Raw genomic sequence first — 20,725 nt, forward strand, 5'->3', positions numbered from 1 at the left:
GGAAAATTCGTAGTAGTATTACAATATTTTGAACTGAGTTTTCGAGAATTAAATTTTAGAATTAACTGCAAAAGTTCAAAAAGCCGCCCGGGGTAGACCCCCCCCCCAACTACCCCTTTGGTTCGACGGTCGATTTATGAGCTTATGGGACGAAAAAACCGAGTTTCCGGGGTAAAATCGCTTGCCCCTGCCAAAGATCGATTAACTCGGGAAGCAATCTGAAAAAGGCTTAGAAAATGTTCCTGTAATCGGCGACTAGAGTTGAACCCAAATCTTCCTTCGTGCTTTCAACAGTGTCATCGAGTGCAAATCCCATTCCCACAGAGTAACAGGCTGGCTAATAATTGTATATAAACTTTTTCTACGTAATAGTTTAATTTACAATTGGATCACTGCCTTTCGTAAACAAGACGATTTTTTTTTTGGGGGGGGGGGTATTTGTAGTCTATAAGGTATCTGCATCATGACAATTTCTTCTTTCTTTTCTGTTTTTTAATAATACTTTATTCAAAATTGGTTCCTCTTGACATGGCTATGTTTCACATTAAGCCACAATAGCAGAGAGAAAAAAATTAACACCAGTAAATCTATCGTCAGGAGTTATTGGTTTTCTTTGTCAGCTCACGTGCCATATGTTGGAGTCTTTACTGGTCTTTTACAAGCGTCACCACTCATCATCATACAAGATCACGAATAACTACTCATTATTATTATGCATTTCGAATGGAGTTTTAACAGCAAAAATAATAGCACATAGAAAAGTATCTTCGCAAAATGTCAATCGTTTAACATTAAAAATTCTGTATTTTATGAAATGCCATCGAGTTATACTAAAAACAAATTTTCTCTCCGAGACCAATCTTTGTGCTTTTCTCTAGCTGATGGCTATGTAAAGTGGTCCTCCGCTATAAAAAGTAGTTACCAAAATTTAATTTTAGAATAAAAATCACAGATGTTATTTACTTAAAATTTTGTAATTATATACGTAATTGAAAGAATACAACCTAGATATTTCATATTCATACTATATTAATTTCAATATTCGAAAATTTTGCTGCTTCCCTTCCTTTGTGCTACTTAGTTATCCCCGTAGATGGAGCACGTTGCCTTCGATTACCGGCACGGCGGTAAGAAGTTGAAATCGAAAAGTGTTTGAAAGTGCTTTGTTCATAATACATATTCTCTATTTGGGTGAGTATTAACATAGAGTTACTTGCTTATTAAGACAACTGGTTTCGGTGTATTTTGTGCAAATTTTGTTTGAAAAATATTAAACCTATGTTTCTTTTATATTCATGTGTAGTCAGTTCTAGTCCTTGTATATAGTCGACCAGTGACTGTTATATGGACAGCGATAGGTTAGGCTTAAATTATTGTGAAGTGTTAACTGTAACCAAGAAGTATTCGATATTTTTTTCAGAATTCTGATTCTTCTTCGATTGAAAGAGATTTGAAGTTCTCCGGTGTTACTTTGAGGTATTGGTTGATTTAAGACATGAGTACCATTTGGAAATGAGTAATTTGAGTTAAAAATCCCGGTTAATTTCTTGGCTCAAAGCTTCATGTTACTGCGCAGTGTACAGTTTATTGTCATGTACTGCATTTTAATATGCGAATGATAATTGCGTATTTGGTTTGTGGTGTCATTTTAACACGATGGTGAATTTATCGCAGTTATTAGGATTCTGGTACTGAATAAATGTGCAGGTATGTTATGTCATTTATATTTATGAAGGCTAACCACGGTTTGTTTCAACTTTCATTCATACATATTTGGGATTGTATGAGCTCATTTGTGGTATGCTTATGTGATATATTATGCTATTACCATGAAATATGCTATGGGCTAAAAATAAATTTTAAAAAATTCGTACAAAATTTTGGTGTATTATAAAACTAGTGCATCCCATCAGTGAGGACAGCATGTTCCTTCATTGATTATGAAAAGGAAGAAAGTTGGCAGATGGTTATAATGAATGTACAAGGCTTTCAGACACGATCTTTAAAAATAAATATTAATTTAATAAAAAAAAAAAGGCTGTTATTATTTTAATTTGAAAGTGCAGTAAATGAAAACGACTTTGAGGTCCTTGCTTGGTTTTTTTAAGGCAACATCATTACAATCATGCTGTGTGGGGTGCCCTCCATAGAGCCCACACTGTGGATAATGTGGAGGGCAATCCACACAGCTCACTGTTAAATCATCTGTTGCTAACATAAGTTTTTGTATGTAAATTGTATGTATTCTCTGGCCAGTTGACCTGTATGTAGGATGAAAAAAAAATAAACTAAATTTCTGGAAGGAAGAAACTTTGCAACTCATCTTCATTTGAAAAAGTCCATATAAAGATTCCTCTTGTCATATGAGAACTGAACTTGGATCTTTTCCAGTTGTGTACACAGGGCAATTTTTGTTGCATTGTGTTGGAATTCTAAGCATGTTTGTAGCTTCTTTAAATTTCCTTATGTAACAGTTTTTTTCTATGTAAGACATGTTTGTTTTCTGCCAGAGGTTGCAGGGTTGGTGGAAGTTGTATGGAAAGCTAGACCTGATTTGTGTTCTCTTCTGTTTTGCACATCCTTTTGTTTAAAAACCAAGGCTTAATTCTACACCAAGTTTGGTCAGCTTTCATAAAAAAAATATACCTCAGTCAGACCTCGGAAATTATGAACGTGAACAACAGAACGTGACATCATCCAGCATTGTTTAAACTTAGCACTGCTTTGAATCTGCATTCTGATTTTTTAATTTTATGAACAGTCAGATGGCTACAACTGTATAGTATGAACTATATTTGAATAATTTCTCCCTTTTTTTTTTTTGTTGTTTTAAACTTTAAGTTACTTTTTACCCCTGAAGATGTAAGTCAAATGACTTACGAAACTTGTCGGGTTTTATTTCTCTATTGTGCTTTTAGCTTAATAAAAAAAATGTGGTCCAATTACTGGAATATGCCTTATGAACTTCCAAACCACAGAAACCTCCACTTACAATTAAAATTATTTTCTTCCTTTACTGGCATCAGAATAAAAGATCTTACTAAATTAATGAACCAAAATTATTGAACTTATCGAGTTCATTAATTTTGAAAAATGAATGATAGTTGCGTAGGACTTGATTGAATATGCTCTGTTTTTATAGAAAATTTTTTCTCTGGCTCTTGCAAAACATTCTTTCCCAAAGGGAAAGAAATAGTTGAAGAAAAAGTTTGTTAAATTTTTTATTTTATTTTTATTTTTTTCAGGTAATGCTTGGTAGAGGATTAAAACAAGAATATAATTTCTTATCGAGTACAATTCACATTCTAAACAGAAAGTCATGAAGATATATGACATGCAGATTTTCGTTTTGCTTACACTGGGGTAAAATAAGAATGAAAAAGAGAATTCTACTTCTTGTCAAGAATAATGTATCTTGCAACACCCAGCATAAAATATTGTTGGGTTGCCAGGATATTATATTGTTAAACATTTTATCCGAAGCCTGTGTAGCTCAGTGGATGTGGCGTTTGCACACCATGGCGCTTGGCCGCACGAAGGAAGACTTGGTTTCAAGTCTAGTCGGCGACTAGAGGAAATTTTTCTAAGCCTTTTTTCGACCGGTTCCCGAGTTAGTCGATCTCTGGCATGGGCAAGTGGGTTTTTACTTCCTGAAACTCTGGTTTTTCGTCCTGTAAACTCAAGAAAATCGACCATAGAACCCACATTAATTCAGACATTAAATATATTGTGTTAAGGACCACGAGATGGCGGCACATTTGAGCCGTCTCTCTTCACTGTGCACCGCTTAATTAGTGATAGCCTCGGGCCATCTATCTCTGATTGGTACCAGTGGAGATTGAACTGCCCACTCAGTCTCTAAAAGTTAGATAGGGCTAAATGGCCTCGCCTACTCCCGTATATGGGAATAAAAAGGCATTAGCTGATTTTTTATTTTTTATTTTATCCGAGTGTAAGCGAACAAAGTTTGCATGTGAAGTTTCTTCACAACTAGTCTACTTGCATATAGAAGCCAATGACTTCATGTTAATTGCCTTAGTATCTCATAATCCAAAGCACACATCCTTTAGGGTGAGTATAATGCTATGCATTATGGGAAGAGTACATTAACCAGACTGGTTTCAACCTTTCTTGAGGTCTCCATCAGTGAGAGTCAGACCCAGAATTGATGTAAGGTTGAAGTAATGCAGAAGTCATATACAGCATATATCCCATATACAAGCACTGAATAAGTGTCACACCTTATTAATAATATTAAAATACTCTGGATTACAGCAACCTGTAGAAAGTTTTTTCACTTGGTTATAAAAATCGAGTTAAAATGCTCCTAAGGCAATTAATGTGAAGTTTTTAGCTTTGGTAAATGACTTTACCAACAACAAAAAAAAAAAAAGATTATGGTAGGATGACATAGATTGGAGAAAATGACTTTCTTTTGCTGCGATGACTGGAAATTTTGGATCATTCTACCTGGGCGTGTAATGAGATCCTGGACTGTTGTGGGGAAGCCATCCCTTAACTTAACCCTGATGCTCGAGTTCATCCCACAGATATTCAATAGTGTTGATCATAACTTTGTGGAGGCCAGTCAAGTGTGGTGACATTCATGTCCACAAACCATGCAGAAGGTCACCTCAGAAGCCTTATGGCGACAGCTGAAAGAGACAATAGTCAGTTCCATAGAAATCAACAGAGTAGGAAGCATTGTATTATCCAGTTCATATACCTCTCAGAGTTCAGTGTTTGTGGCACCAGAAACAGAGGCACGAGGCCAAATTAGGAAAAACAGGACTATACCATCACACTGCCACCTCCAAATTTCATAGTTGGGATCACACTTTGGTAAGAGATGTTCAGGACATCCACCACACCCACACCAGTCCATCTGCTCGGTAGAGGGTGTAACATGTTTGTTGCACCATAACACAACTTTCCAAGCTTCTTCATCTCACTGAAGATCATGCTGCATGTTGGTTCATAGCTTGTAGCTTGTTTCCTGAGGAAGAGAGAGGTTCTGATCAGTGGTTGGTCTTTGCCTGTCACTGGGTGGAGCTGCTGCCAAGTTTCCTGTCCTGGAGTGATCAGGTCATTTGTAATGAGTTTAGTAGTGATCAGAGTTTTTGTAGATATCCCTGCTTTTACAATGCACTGCTACATGCAATGTAGCATTCAGTCTTGCTTAATATGAGCTGCATACATTAAATAATGCAGTATCCAAATGTGTCTCTTGATTTTGAAAAACTATTTAGATGGGAGTGAAATGGATTTGTAACCATATTAATCACCAGATCCTTGAGAAGAATCTTTTTTTACGTAAGGGGGAGACTTTGTCCTCTTTTTGGACAGCTTACACCATGCACAAAGTGTGGTGCCCAAATCGTTTTGTTGTTATCAGTAACACCACCTTTCCTAAAGTATTGTAGCAAGTTAAAGATAGAATGAGTTTGTAAGAATAGCTCTACTGAATGCAGATTCAATTCAAATAATTAACTCACTTTTCTAAGATCTTTTATCCTGGATGTGCATGATAAAGAAGTTCCAGGATTTGCAACAATTCTGGATAGTTTCCACAGGGATGAAAAGAATATAAATTTGTCTGATTTGTCTAACTGCGATTTATCAGTTTCTCTAGAGTGGTTATGAAGAGTTTTGAGATGTTGATAAGTCTCATACATCAGAAGGTTGACAGACATACTTTACAAGGAACCTCATTGGGTAACTGTAGAGAAGTCTGAGTAATTTACTCATATTTTTTAATAACGTTATGGCTAAGTTGGATAAAGGGAATGGACACACTATGATACTGTCAGATTTTGTTAAGGCATTTGATAGGCTACTTCATGAAAGCCTTTTGCATAAATTGGGTATGGAATTGTAATACAAACTGTTGGTATAGATAAGCATTTGACTGGCACACAGGTGTGCATCTGCAGATTCATGGTAGGATGAGTCTTTGGGCCATTGCTGTTTAAATCTACATTAATGTCATACGGAAGGAGGGCTAGTGCAGACTACTTTAGGACTTCTGCCCCACAACCCCAGGTTGTTCCAGCGTCTTGAAATGATATTTCAAGATATTTCTCATTTTAATTTTGTTGGACAGGTTGGTGATGTGCCTTTTGTAGGTTAGGCCTCTGTTCAGGCTCACTCCAAGGTATTTCGGATGAGGCTCATGCTCTACCATCCTAAATGCAGAAAGAGAGGTTGAGGTGTCGATTTGCCTCTGCATTGTTTAAGTGGAATGCTGTGGACACAGTTTTTGTTGGAATTTGGCTTCAGGTACCACTGCTTGAAGTACTCTTCCATTCTCTGCAGCAGAATGCTGTGCCCCTGTCTGGGAAAGAAGTGCATGCAATAACATCATAGATACTCAGCTATGCACACACTTAATGGCACACTGAGAAGCACCCGCCCCCCCCTCTCTCCTGGCTGCCTGTCCTATAAAACATTGCTCCACCAAATATACGGAGAAGACAAGCCTTGATTGAAGCATTCAATAAAGTAATGAACAACCTGCCCCTGCACTGGACTTAAAAATTCACCTAGTCTTCGCCTAAAATCAAGAAACCCTTTCTGTTCCATGGACGAACTCTCTCTTCAACTGCCTTACCATCAACATCTGATGCGTGGAGAGAACAATGGTCGAACAATCTTCCAATAAATGGCTTCCTGGTTGAAGATCCCTGTGCTCCACAGCTTGATTTTGCTCTGTTTAGGAAGATTTGGTCATCTGTTACCAGGATCAGAACTAACCAGGGCAGATGTGGCTACCTACTACATAAATGGAGACTGTCAGACCACCCTTATTGTGACTGTTTCCCAGTTGCCCAAACGATCACTCATATGGTGAACAACTGCCCAAGGTGCCAATTTCATGGTAACTTCCAAGACATCCACGAGGTGATGGATGAGGCCCTGGATGGGCTTTCTGGACTAGACGACCTATAGTTGCATTGTATTCTTTTTGCCATAAGAATAAATAAGTTGGGAAGAATATGACACGAGATGCTCAGTTGTTTGCTGATAATGCCATGATAGGCAGTACAATCATGGTATAACACTTATTGAATGATTTGAGTGGGCTGGAACTATGTGCGAGAATGGCTGTCATTTCAGGGTTAGTAAGCGTACATAGTACCTTGGAATGATGAGTGTTCAGACATAATATATTGGTGGTGTTGTGCTTGGAGGAACTGATGAAGCTGAGGATTTTGGAATTGGATAGGAAGTTGAAGGTTAAAGGTCGTATAATGAAAATATAATTCAGAGTATAATTGTAATGCTGCAAATGAACATTGACAAGTAAGGATAAGGAAGTTATTTTATCTCTTTATAAGGCCTTGATTTGTCTGCACCTGGACTACTGTTTGCATCTTTGGTCTCCTGAGATTTGAGTAAATAAAAACTGTGCAAATAAGAGATACAAGATATGGCATGTAGATTATGATAAGAGGCCTTGAAACTTCTGTATTGGTGTGATAGGATATAATCTTCCTCATCCATCTAGTTGAGGCCACCATGAACAACAGCTTTCCAGTTCGATCTTTCAGTAGCTAAGTTATTTAAATTTCTGTAAGAGTTCAGGCCACTTGTACTCTTGATACTTTCCATCCATTTACTTTATAGGATATTGCTGATGAAATTTTTTGTTCACGAATTTAAGAGAATATGTAGCTTTTGTGGGTAATGTATGCCTTCTGTCTTGATGAGGCCTTGATTCCTTGGAGGTCTAATAATAATGTAGAGTGGATTACACTTAATGAACTGTGACAATTTAATTAAAGATGCCAAGAAATTAAATTCTTGGTTTATCCTTTATCCAAGTATAAGCAAACAATGTTTGTGTGTGAAGTATCTTCATGAGTATGCATGAAGTCAAAACATTTGGATAAAGAATAAACCATTCTTGGCATTTTTAATTTAATTCATCATCATCATCATCATGCTTGTCAAGGATTTAGTCCTAGAGTGGCCTATTCTGGCCTTAGAAGTAATCATTGAATCTCTTAAGAAGACGTCCTGCTTTTCTTTTTCCTGATGGTTTGTAATTTAAGACTTGTTTTGGTAATCTTTCTGTTTTCATTCTTTCAACGTATTCCATCCATTTATGTTTATATTTTTTATTTTTTCTATTATTGATTCCTGGTTTAATTCTTTCATGATTTCTTTTGTGATCGAATAGAATATACTTTGCAGTTTTTGTCATAAACTTCATTTCAACTGTTATTAATCTTTGTCCAGATTCCACTTCCATACAGTAGGACTGGTAGAGCTAATGTATTGTATACTTTTCATCTGGTTTACTTTTGAACTAGGTTAGGTTTAAATGTAGTTATTTAATTTAATTTATAACCAAGTGAAAAAATTTTAAAGAACAGTGAAAATGCAGTGTTCTTATCTTCCATTGTCATTCGTATTGAATAGTGTCTTAGATTCGATTAAGTCAGAAAGGAGAAACACCAGTGTTTGCAGGTAATGTGATGATTTTGGTATGTATAAAAGTGCAATAGGAGAAACTTGGCAAATGGAACAGTGTGACACAGAACTGACTTACATATTAATGGTAAGAAGTGTGTGTGTGGATATGATTTTAAATCATAGGAGAAAAAATGTACATTTTAATGGTCTTAGCATATCTTGAGGAATGGTGTTTAAATATTTTTGAAGTATATTTTTTAGTGATTGAAGTTTAGATTAGGAGATATCATCTCTCAGTGGGATCCTGTATCTGAAGTTAGTTTTTACCTGTTTTATGTAGCAGAATACAAAAAGAGGCCTGAGTAGTGTTATGCATTGAAAGTTTTAGGACTGATTGCAAAAACAAAGAAAGGTAGATTTCTAAATCACTTAGGGAATTGAATAACGTAGATACGAATATAAATTAAATTATGCTTTAATAAATATTTCCGATATTTCGGCAACGTCACGTTGCCATTTTCAAAAGGAACTTACAAAAAGGCATGTGCACACAGGCACTACAACACAGTAACTGAGAATGAAGATATGAAGCTAGCGTTCTCCTAGAAGTCCTGATGGTGCCCTCTAGCGGGCTAAGTAGGTGTTCTTGGCCGTTGGGCTAAAGGTCTGCTGACGTATGCCTCCCAAATTTGGAGCAGTCGCATACAACCAAATTTGTTGAGGTTTGGAGAGTTTCTTGAGGCTGATTCCACAAATAGTCTTTCGAATTTGTATTTGCTACGGTGTATTACTGTAGCTTTCTTCCACCGTATTCTGTGGCGTGTATCCAGAGCATGGTCTGCAAGATCAGAATGGCTGTACTTGTGAAACCGGATGTAGTCCTTGTGTTCAGAAATTCTGATATTCGCTGTCCTGCCTGATTGGCCAAAGTACGACAGTTTACAACTGCAAGGGACCTGGTATACACCAAGTAGGTCTAGGGGGAAGTGGTTGATCTTTGGTGGAGCGGATAAGGGATGCCAATTTTCTGTAAGGCCTGTAACAGGAGGTGAGGTCATGTTTTTTTTAAATTTTCATAATTTTTTCCGAGGTGCCTCGGATATAGGGAATAGTGATGGATTTAGAGTAATCTTTGTTGTGTGTGTGTGTGTGGGGGGCTGTGGTTTGTAGGTTTTAATATTTTTTGGATTTTTTTGGAGGGGTAGCCATTTGCTGAGAAAGTGTTGAGGATGTGATTTAGTTCAGTGTTTAGGGCCATGTCGTTAGAACAGATTAATTTAGCCCTGTTGTATAGTGTTTTCACCACTCCATATTGTTGTGAGTGCCAGTCACGGCCTCATTTTCTATGCTATTCAGCATGACTCTCCTAGTTTCATTACTCAATGCTCTTTTACTTACTTTCATTTTCATGAACTCCTGCCGAAGTTTTTCTGCTACAGTCCCAACGTCTACTTCCATTCCTAATCGCTCCAGCCTATCCTGACACTTCTGACATACGTCGACGTTTTCATTCTTCTCATTTAGCCAAACAGTCTACATATCCTTCACATTCTTCTCTGCATGCATGTAGCAGTTTCTGCAATGCATCCATTGCAAAAAATCCAATGCAGAGCCACACTTTCGTATTGATGTCCTAATAGCCGCTGACGTACTTCTCTTGTTAGACTCCATTTTTAGATGCTGAAGTAGTGAAACAGCAGCAGAAACGCAATATATACAACAGAGTTTCAAATAATAACACCACTGAAGGACACTTGTATCTAACCGAAGCACAACTGCAGCCCAATTTGAGACAAAAAGCTACACTTTAATTTAAAAATAAGTTTTCTAGCATAACTGAACACGACCTCTACATTAACTAGCCCCACGCTGGAGCAGAACTCTGCTTATGCTACTGAATCAAAGCTTACACTACATAGAATGCAAATAATTTACTAGCTAAAATTAAATATTTACAAGCCGACCTTTTGCTATCTCAAGCAAACATTATCAGAGGCAGTTTAACAATAGATCCTCAGTGAAGACACAGTGGAATGATGTGAATAACAAGGACAGTCATGTGCATGGAGGACAACAGAGATGCTTATAGCAATTTTTGTTGTAAATGTTGATTGGTAGATAAGGTGGTGCACCAAAATCTATGTAAGATAGTACTTACATGAAAGGCATAACAGATATAGTGGGTTCCTTCCTGAAACAACACACAGAATCAGAACAGTATCAAACCTTTTAAGAAAGTTCTTTCTAAGACAAATCAAGATTTCCAGGACCTTTTCTCATTCCAAGGTGTCTACAGCATTTCCTGCCAGTATGGAGGTAAATATTGGGGGTCAGGAACTGACTACCCCTTGGGCAGGAAAAAAGAACAACAACAAAAAAAAATAATACATCCAGAACAGATAACTAAAAAGCAATTACAACATGCTTCAGAGAAAGGCCACTTCATCAGATAAAAGTCAGCCAGGATATTACACAAATTCTGGTTTAAATTGGAGCGACTGTTTTTAGAAGTCAAGTTCTACAGAACCTGGTTAACTGCAACATAACTGATGGTATGATCTTTTGGCATACTGCCCTATCTATTCATCAGCATTAACAGAAATCACCATGAAGAGTGCCACTATCACCCTGTTCCATGCACGTGATGATCCTTGTTAGTTTATCCAGATCATTTTATTTTTTTTTTTGCTGAGTGTGTATTGCTAATTTGCCTCTTATAATCCTTCCTTCCTTGAGTTAGCAAAACATGAGCATGTAAATAATTAATTTTAGCTTTTATAATACTAAATAATTACGGAATCAGTTATGTAAATTTGTTTGTTTGTAGAATTTTCAGCTATGTTTCATAGCCATTTTCAATACGCTACAGGAAGATAACCACAAAAAGAGAGAGCAATTAAATTGAAATGCATGATATGTGCAATTGACTGCAGGAGAATAATTCTACGTGCATTAATAGATATCAAGAAATAAATTTAGAAAAAATGACAAAAATGTTTTACATAATGTAAAAATCTTTTTAAATTTAAACAATCATCATCATTAAATTCCTGCCATGTACCCTCAAGGGGTGTACAGGATATGATAGTACTACATGAAAAAATTACATCATTACTAACTTCCTATCTACAATTTTCCTCCAAATCAGTCTGTTACTTGTCAAGACTCCAAAATTATCAGATCTTATATTTCTATCGTCTAAGGCACTTTGTACCATATCAATCCACCTATATCTTGGTCTTCCTTTGGGTCGTTTTCCTGCCAACCTGGCAAAGAACACTTGTTTTGCTAATCTTTCCTCTCCCATTCTATTTAAGTGACTATACAACCTGAGATTAGCTTTGCCAACGCATTCCTGGATGCTCACAATGCAAAGTTCTTTCCTAATATCCTCATTTTTAATATGATATTGCCATTGATGCCATCTGTTCACGCCTCTAATCTTTCTCAGGACTCTCATATCTGCAGTCTCTAGTCTTTGGTCAAGTGTTTTACTTCTGACCCAGATCTCAGATCCAAAAGTTAGTTAAAACTGGTTTGAACACCGTCTTGTATACAGCTAATTTAGTGTTCCGAATAATTTCTCTCTTATTTCATATGAATTTATTCAATTGACTTCCTACCATACCAGCTTTGTTGATTCTGTTGTCTATTTCTATATTTAATTTACCATCTTCACTAAAAATCGTGCCTAAGTAGCTGAAATGTTTTACTTGTTCCACAGGTTCTCCATTCACAACACCGTTGACATTTTCAATGATTCTGCCTATTTTCATTGTCTTTGTTTTTTATTGCTGACCTTCATACCATATCTATCACAACAGTTATTCAATTTAGTCAGAGAATCTTGCAAACTAGTAGCGGATTTATTTAGAAATATAACATCGTCCGTATAAAGCAAAGAGCTGACATTAACATCTCCAATTCTGATATCATGTTTAATATCACTTTCCTTCATAATGTGATCCATATAGATAATGAATAACAGAGGGGATAATGTACATCCTTGTCTCACACTAGATTTAACATTAAACCATCTTCCTGTACTTCCTTCAATTCTAACTGCTGACTTACAACTCAAATAAAGACAAAGTATTGCTTGATATAATGCCCCATTGACACCATATAACTGCAGCGTATTGAATAGCTTCTCTCTTGGCACCTTGTCATATGCCTTTTCCAGATCGACAAAACTCAAATACAGATCTTTGTTATATTCCCATGCTTTCTCAACTATTTGTCGTAAAGTGAAGATCTGATTTTGACCGCCTCTATTTGGCCTGAATCCAGCTTGTTCTTCACCCAGCTTTTCTTCCACGGTTCTTCTCAACCATTTCTCGAGTATACTTGCATAGATCTTGCCAGGAACACTCAGTAGGGAAATACCTCTGTAATTCTCACATTCAGTTATATTTCCCTTTTTATATATGGATACTATGAGAGCTCTACTCCAATCATCGGGAATTCGTCCCTCTGTCCAAGCTTTATGAACTATGCAGTGCAGCCACTGTAAGCCTTTTATACCACCATACTTCAGCATTTCTGGCCGAATATCATCTACTCCTGCTGCCTTTCCACATTTCAAGCCTTTGACGGCTTTTTCTACCTCAAGTATGGATATGTATTCCTGACTGCATGCCTGGTCAGTGTTTTTTTACCACTGTGCTGTCATCACTGCTTGTTTCATTTAGCAGTTTTTCAAAGTAATTACTCTATACTTCAATGATATCTTTTTCTTCCGTTTTGATGTCATCTTTATCATCTCTAACTCCTTTTACAGCACTCTTTTCTCCATTCCTAAGCTTCTTCAACAACCTCCAGACTATTTTGCCACCTTCTTGATATTTATTTTCTATATTCTTGCCAAAGTCCTCCCATGACTTTTGTTTAGCTAGTTTTACACAGTGTTTTGCTATCTTACATTTGTCTCTGTATTCTCTAAGAGCAAAAGCTGACTTATTTGCCAGGAACTTTTAATATGCTTTCTTCTTTTCCTTCACTGCCTCTTTAACTTCCTGTGTCCACCAGGGAGTTCTGATTTTTTTATCCTTGCAGACAACCTCACCACATGCCTCTCTGGAAGAATCAGTCAATGTTTTCTTTAGAGTTTGCCACTGAATCTCCAAGGTTTGCTTCCTGTTCTCAAACTCTTTCATTTTTTTTTCAATAATCTTTCTGTATTTTAGTCTACAGTTCACATTTGAGAGCTGCTCAACTTTTATTCGCTTTAAAACTTTCTTACATGTTATTCTTTTCAATATGAAATTCAATTTTATCCTGCTCAAGACTAAATAGTGATCACTTCCAATTTCAAATCCTCTGTACACTCTGGTGTCCTGCACCAGGGAGAAAACATCACTATCAACAATAACATAGTCAATGAGACTTTTCTTATTCCTTGCCTCTTCTCTCCATGTGAATTTGTGCACATTTTTATGTTGGAACATGGTGTTAGTAATAACCAGTCTGTCCTGAGCAGAAATCCCAACAGATATTTGCCATTATTATTAGCTTTGCTCTTCTCTCCAAATTTTCCAAAAATTAAATTTAAACAATTATAATGTAATTATAAAGTATGTATTGAGTCTATTAGGGAGCCAAGGCAAAGGGTGAAAGAAATGATAGAAATGGTACAAATGATTTGAAAGGAGATAAAATGGATATGATGGAGGACCTCAAGGAATTGTTTGAGGTTGCAAAAGAGAAGAGTGAGATAGTTAGGATGGTTAGTCTGTTGCCACGGTATGACAGTGAAGAGTTTAGGAGGAGGGCCATAATTGCTAATTACTTTATGCGCAAGTTATGCAGGATGAGTGGTGTGAAATTTGTGGAGTGAGTTCGATGGGCGAAAGGATCTATATAAGATGGATGGTTTGCATTTGAATGGATTTGGTGAAGAAGACTTGAAAAAGTGTTGTTGAATGAAGTGGATGTGCAGAATCAGGGAAACTAGATTTATTAAGTGGGGGGGGGGTAGATATGAAGACTTTAGAGAGGCAGCTGAGTGTATGGATGAGTATAATATGCTCGAGCGAATAAGAAGATTGACAAATCAGAATAGGATAGTTAGTATAAGGCATCAAGGTAGGGATGGGACTAATGGGCGTCTGCAATTTATGTATACTAATGCTAGGAGTATTAGGAACAAGAAGGAAGAATTTTTGGCCTTGGTTGGCACTTCCAGACCACAGGTTATTGGCATTAGTGAAAAATACTGAGTGAAGATGATATAGTTAGTGGGATTGAATGTGAGGGATATAGTGTGTTCAGGAGTGACAGGAGGAATAAAATTGGGGGAAGGAGTATTATTGATGATAGCCTTATGAGCTGCAGCCAAAGATAATAGAAGTTGAATTGCATGATAGAGAAAAGAGCACATTTGGTGTGAAATTGAAGCTAGCAGAACAAAATATACAATTGGGTGCTGCTATAGACCAGGTGATGGAATAGATGGCAGAAATAGTATGCATAAGCATAGAAGAAATGAGTGGAAGGAGGGTAATTATTATGGGAGATTTAAACTATGATAACATTGATTGGAAGGAGGAGAGGACATATGGGAGGAAGGAATTGGATTTTATGCAGTTATTAAGGGATAACTATCTGCGACAGCATGTAATGGAAAATGTTAGGGGTCAGAGAGTGCTTGACCTAGTAATTGCATCAGAGGATTTGACAGTAATGAATATGATCACATTGCCACCAATTGGTGAGAGTGATGATAGGGTCTTGACTTGGGAGGTGGCTAAAGGTGCCGAATTTACAATTAAGATGGTACATGTGGAATTATCGGGGTTGGTAAGTATGACAAGCTTAGGAGTTTGATTGGTTCAGTGCCAATGCGTGTAAACCTACCATGGCTGGATGTTGATAGTGCGTGGGAGGCAGTTAAAAAGTGTGCAGGAGGCAATGGCTGATTGTATACCTAGTGTCCGAGTAATAAATCAAGTAGGGGTTAAATGGATGAATAATACTATTAAGCTTGAGCTGCAAAAAAAGAAACAACTGTGGCGTGAATTTAAGTAAAAAGGTGACCTGCAAGCACATAAACTATATAAAGCCCATGCCAGAAGGGTGACAAGTGTGGTAAGAAAAGCAAAAGCGGATTATGAAAGAACATTAGCCATGCAGGCTAAAGAGAATCCCAAACAGTTTTTTCGATATGTTGCAAGCAAAAGAAAAAATGTATATGACAGATTGATTTTAAAGTATACCGATGGTAGAGAGCTAACCGAATCAGTTGATATAGTAGAATTACTGAGCGAGCACTTTGCAAGAGTATATCATCCAGGTGGTGACATGCATGTCAGGAATTGTAGTCAAGGTCTTTGAGAAAATAGTCAAAAGGAAAATAAAAGATTGGATAGATGAAAATGGGATACTGTATCGGGGACAGCATGGTTTTGTGAAGGGTAGATCATGCCTCAGTAACTTGCTCACGTTCTATAACACAGTGACGGCTGAACTGGATAAGGGTAACGGGTTTACAGTGATTCTAGTGGACCTTGCTAACACCTTTGATGGAATACCACATGGAATTCTAATCAGTAAACTGTAGCATATGGGGATGGATATAGGGTTGGTGAGATGGATAGGAAGATGGTTAAAGGAGAGATATCAGAGAGTGGTTTATTCAGGAGTAGAGTCGAAAAGACGGCCTGTGAGTAGTGGTGTGCCACAGTGTTCTGTTTTTGGACCACTACTGTTTAATTTGTTCATTAATGGTATAGGAAAGGATCTGAGAGGAACTGTGCATCTGTTTGCAGATGATGCAAAGTTGGGTAGAGCAATAGTGAATGCTCAGGATGTCATAATTTTGCAGGATGATTTGGATAGTTTCGAGTACTGGGCTAATGAGAATGGATGTCAATTTAATGTGGAAAAATGTAAGGTTATGCATTTTGGGGTGAAAAGATTAGCAGCAGTATATCACATTGGTGGAACTGTACTCCAGGAGATTGAAGAGGCTAGGGATTTGGGAGTATTGGTGGATAGGGAGTTGAAGTTTAGAGGACACATCGCAAAAGTGGCAAAAACAGCTCATCAAATCACTTGGTTGCTGAAAAACACTTTAACGAGCAGAGACAAACAGGTTATTGTTCCTCTGTATCGAGCCTTGATAAGAACCCATTTAGACTACTGTGTGCCAGCGTTTCTTGATGGGGAAGAGGTGGAGAGGATTCAGAGACGAGTGACCAAGATAATAGCGGGTCTATGGAATGAACCATATGAGAACAGGTTGAAGATTTGTGGGTTGCAGAAATTAGTTGATGGGTGGAAAAGGGGTGATATGATTGAGACATTAAAATTACTGAAGGGTTTCTATAAGATTAATTCAGAAGATATTTTTGAGAATAGGACTGGTCGTGGGAGGACTAGGGCCCATCCATGGAAGCTTGTTAAGAGTGTGGTTAGCAAGGGTGTTAGAGCTAGGTTTTTTACTTGGAGAGTGGAAAATGGGTGGAATAAGCTGCCGAAGTCTGTTGTGGGTACCATGACTGTAAATGAGTTCAAGGTGAAGTATGATAGATACTGTGTGAATGTTGAATATTTGTTCTCGACATGATGTTGGGCCTCCCTCGATGAGTCTAAGGACTCCTTTGAGTTGCCCGTAACAACAACAATAATAACAATAATTCATAAAACATATTAAAGGCAAATATTAGTTAGGATAACTTCCCAAAATTGAGATAGTTTGAGGCAGTCCTTAAGGTTAGAATTGTGAATGCGTGCATCACAGCTTTCTCTTTAATTTTTTCAGAAGAAAATAGCTTTTGTGTAGAATTTTGGTATTCCCATATTTACTTGAATATAACTCGCCCTCGCATATATCTTGTACCCCTGATTTTACTTTATGAATGAAGAAATTAAAAAGTTTCGCATATAATTCGCAAAAAAAGTTTAAAACTTTAAGGAATAGGTAGTGAATGTTGTTATGGCAGTTTCAGATAATTTGGAATTCGATTGAAGAGAATCAGCATTTTAACTCAACAATCGTTGGTTTGCCTTTTTCATTGAGTCGCGTGATCTTTTGTTAATACCACACCAATCATATGCATAGAGATGGAAGGAACCAGTAGAGGAAATGTGGGAGTAAGAGCATTGACTTCTGTTTGAACTGTTGTGCAACTGGATTTTAAGAGTTGTACCATCATTTTTTTTTGTTTTGTATTTTGGTTTAACCAATAAGAATACAATTTGGTTGGCTAAATCCCAAATTGCCAGCCCATCCTCGTTCATTCAGTATCAAAGTAGATACCCAACAGGGTGCACCACGAGAAGGTGAGGATTGGACATTAGGTCAGAAGCCCTGGTCGGTTCTCCGCATTCCTTTAAAGGCTATGTGGAGGTCTCCTCTCAGTTATACAGCTTTGACCCCTTAAGCACCCATTTTAAGAGTTTGGGACATGAATTCATCAGAAATAATTAGTTTAATTACAGAAACATTGTCACTAAAAAATTCAAATGTATCGTGATGAAGGTGAGCGGCTGATTGTGTAAATAACATCATAATTAAAATTTAAATGCATTCTTTTATAAATAATGTGAGCAATTATAAATGATAATGAATACTGAGGATTTAATTATAAATGTCAATTTCATTTTTTCCTGAAAAACTTAAGTATCCGAAAGTTCATATATTTCACGACGATATTTTAACTTTAATTTTGGGGAAAATAGTGAGAGTTATATTTGAGTAAATACGATATTCCACTGAATTTGATGTTTTGTAGATAAGGGTTGACTTGCTAAACCAGATTTATTGGGCTCTAAGTGAAATATATTTTCTTGATATTCTTCTAGACAAATTTCTCCAGAATGACCAGTCTGTTCATATCCACGCAGTCTTTTGTTAATACCACACCAATCATATGCTTAGAGATGGAAGGAACCAGTAGAGGAAATGTGGGAGTGAGAGCATTGACTTCTACTTAAACTTCTGCTTAAAAAAAGAATAGGAGATTCTGTAAACTCCAGAATAAGAATGATGAAATTATTTGTCTTTTGGAGATATAAGGAAGGTATTTAGTTAATGAACTGGGCAGAAAGAGGATGTAGGTCAATCTGGTGAAGAAGTCTTACTATTTTTTGTGCAAGTCCTCTAACACACAGAAGAGAAATTTTCAAATATCACAGTAACCTTCAATAGTTGTATTACAACTATTGAAGGTTACTGTGATAGTAAACAGATCTTCATTTAGAAGAGAATCTGTTGAACATATTTTATGAGCTCTATCGACTAGAGATTTGATTCCGTCGTATTTCTGACAAGGGTGATGCAAGTTAGAATTAGTGTATTTGCCAGTATGAATTGGTTTTCTATATACTGAGAACTGTAGACTGCCATTTAGTTGAAATGGAATGAGAACATCCAGAAAATTAAGATTGTTATTTTCTACTTTTATGGTCAATTTGATTCTTGGGTTTACTGAATTAATTTTTTCAAAATTCATGAAAATCAGACAAAGAGGAGTTCTATACAGTAAAAACATCATCAGCATAACTGTACCAAATCAATTGTTTAGGTGAAAAAACATTGTGAATATGTTCAAAATGTTCCATAAAGTAATTAGCTAGAACTTCTAGCTGCTTGTATAATTTATTCTGACAACTGAAGTATCCCGAATTATTTACAATATGTTGGTGAAAATCATGAATTAATTCAGTTCTATCAGATAGAGAGGTATTTGTGAAGAGTGAAGCTATATCAAAACTTCTAGATATGTGGATATAATCCACATCTAGCTAATTTAGCTAATTACTTATGACATGTCCTCTCAGAGTACAGGATGGAGGGCAATGGCACTAATGGTTTTGAAATCATATGGTGTGAAGTTGAGGTGGGCAAGGCAGGATATTTAGTGGGGTGTTTCTACAAGCCAGGAAGCATAGCGGGCGAGGAGCAAGAGATGCTTAGGCAGTTGAGCTTGGCAAGTGCAAGAAGAATGATTGTTATGGGAGTTTTAACCACAGCAGTATAAATTGGGAAGAGGAAAGTGCATGTAGTAATAAAGGAATGGAGTATCTAGAATTCTTGAGGGAAAAATGTCTAAGGCAACATCTAGTAGAAGGAACATGAGGTTTAAGAGTTTTGGATTTGGTCATAAAATCAGAAGAGCTGATAATAACTGAGATGGCATCTCTGTCCCCAGTTGGAGAGAGTGACCATGTGGGTTTTGACTTGTATCAAAGAGAGAGGAATGTATATGGACTTATGAGTCAAGTGATTATAATAGTCTCAGATGTCAACTTGGGGCAATTCCATGGAGGGAGGAATTGGAAGGGCAAGATATCATTAGTGCTTGGAAAATAATGAAGGAATATTTATTAGAAGCAATAGTAAGCTGTATATCACGATTGAAGAAGAGGATACAATTTGGTGTAAAGTGGATGACAATATCAAACAGGAACTGCAGGTTAAAAAGAGGTTATGGAAGTGGAGAGGGCTGGAGAGCAGATGCATGAAGAATGACTCATGCCAGGAGAGTGACTAGTATTGTAAGGAAGGCAAAACTGGAATACAAGAAGAGATGGGCCCTGAGATCCAAAGAAAATCCAAAGGGATTTTTTAGCTAGTGGTCAGTAGGAGGAGAGATGATTGTGGAAGAATGACGTTGGATAAAAATGGGAATAGAGTGACTGATGCAAAGTGGAGTTGTTCAATGAACACTTTATTGGGGTATTTCATCCTGGAGAAATAGGTTTTAATACTAGAGAGATAGGGAAGCTTTGGGGTTTAGAAGTGCAAGAGGAGTGTGTGTTTCAAATACTGAGTAATCTGGATGCCAATAAAGCAGTGGGACTGAATGGGACACCATGGATTTTGAGAGAATCTGCTGAAGAACTAACAGCTCTGTTGACCTTGCTCTTCAATGATAGTCTGGTCAAGGAAAAGATACCCAAGGTGTGGAAGGAGGGTAAGATAGTGCCATTGCATAAGGGTAGTAGCAGACTGGAAATGTCAAATTATACACCAGTTTGTGTTTCATCAGTAGTTATTAATATCTTGGAGAAATTAGTGAGAGACCATATACAGCTTTGGGCAGATGAGGGTAGTGTTATCTGTGAGAGTCAGCATGGATTTGTTAAGGGTTGTTCTTGTTTTAGTAATATGATTGCCTTTTATAATAAAGTGACAAGAGTGGTTGATGAGGGAAATGCATATTCTGGCATTTTTTGGATTTTACAAAGGCATGTGGCAGGGTACAGCACATGGGTTTAGATGTCAGGTTAGTGAACAGGATTCAAGATTGGCTCTCTGATAGGTATCAGAATTGTGTATGGGGGCAGTATCAAGGAGGCAGAA

At 37.0% G+C, this 20,725-nt stretch overlaps 1 protein-coding gene across 5 annotated transcripts in view; it reads left to right on the plus strand.

The window, feature by feature from the left end:
• Positions 1–717: 717 nt before the first annotated feature.
• LOC150096442 (heterogeneous nuclear ribonucleoprotein R-like) overlaps positions 718–20,725 on the plus strand; it is a 230,302-nt gene continuing 210,294 nt past the window's right edge. For 2 of the 5 annotated variants that reach the window (XM_090409477.1, XM_090409479.1), the window contains exon 1: positions 1,554–1,707. In XM_090409477.1, the coding sequence (XP_090265603.1) occupies positions 1,700–1,707 (8 nt within the window). In that variant the 5' untranslated portion in view covers positions 1,554–1,699. Of the gene's footprint in view, positions 1,192–1,551; positions 1,708–20,725 lie in introns of those variants that run through there. The other 3 variants (XM_090409476.1, XM_090409475.1, XM_090409478.1) reach the window with 3 other exon arrangements.

The sequence above is a fragment of the Typopeltis vanoorti genome, chromosome 19 (genome assembly GCF_054136105.1).
Source record: "Typopeltis vanoorti isolate ZY-2024b chromosome 19, IOZ_Tvanoo_1.0, whole genome shotgun sequence".
NCBI lineage: Eukaryota > Metazoa > Arthropoda > Arachnida > Uropygi > Thelyphonidae > Typopeltis > Typopeltis vanoorti.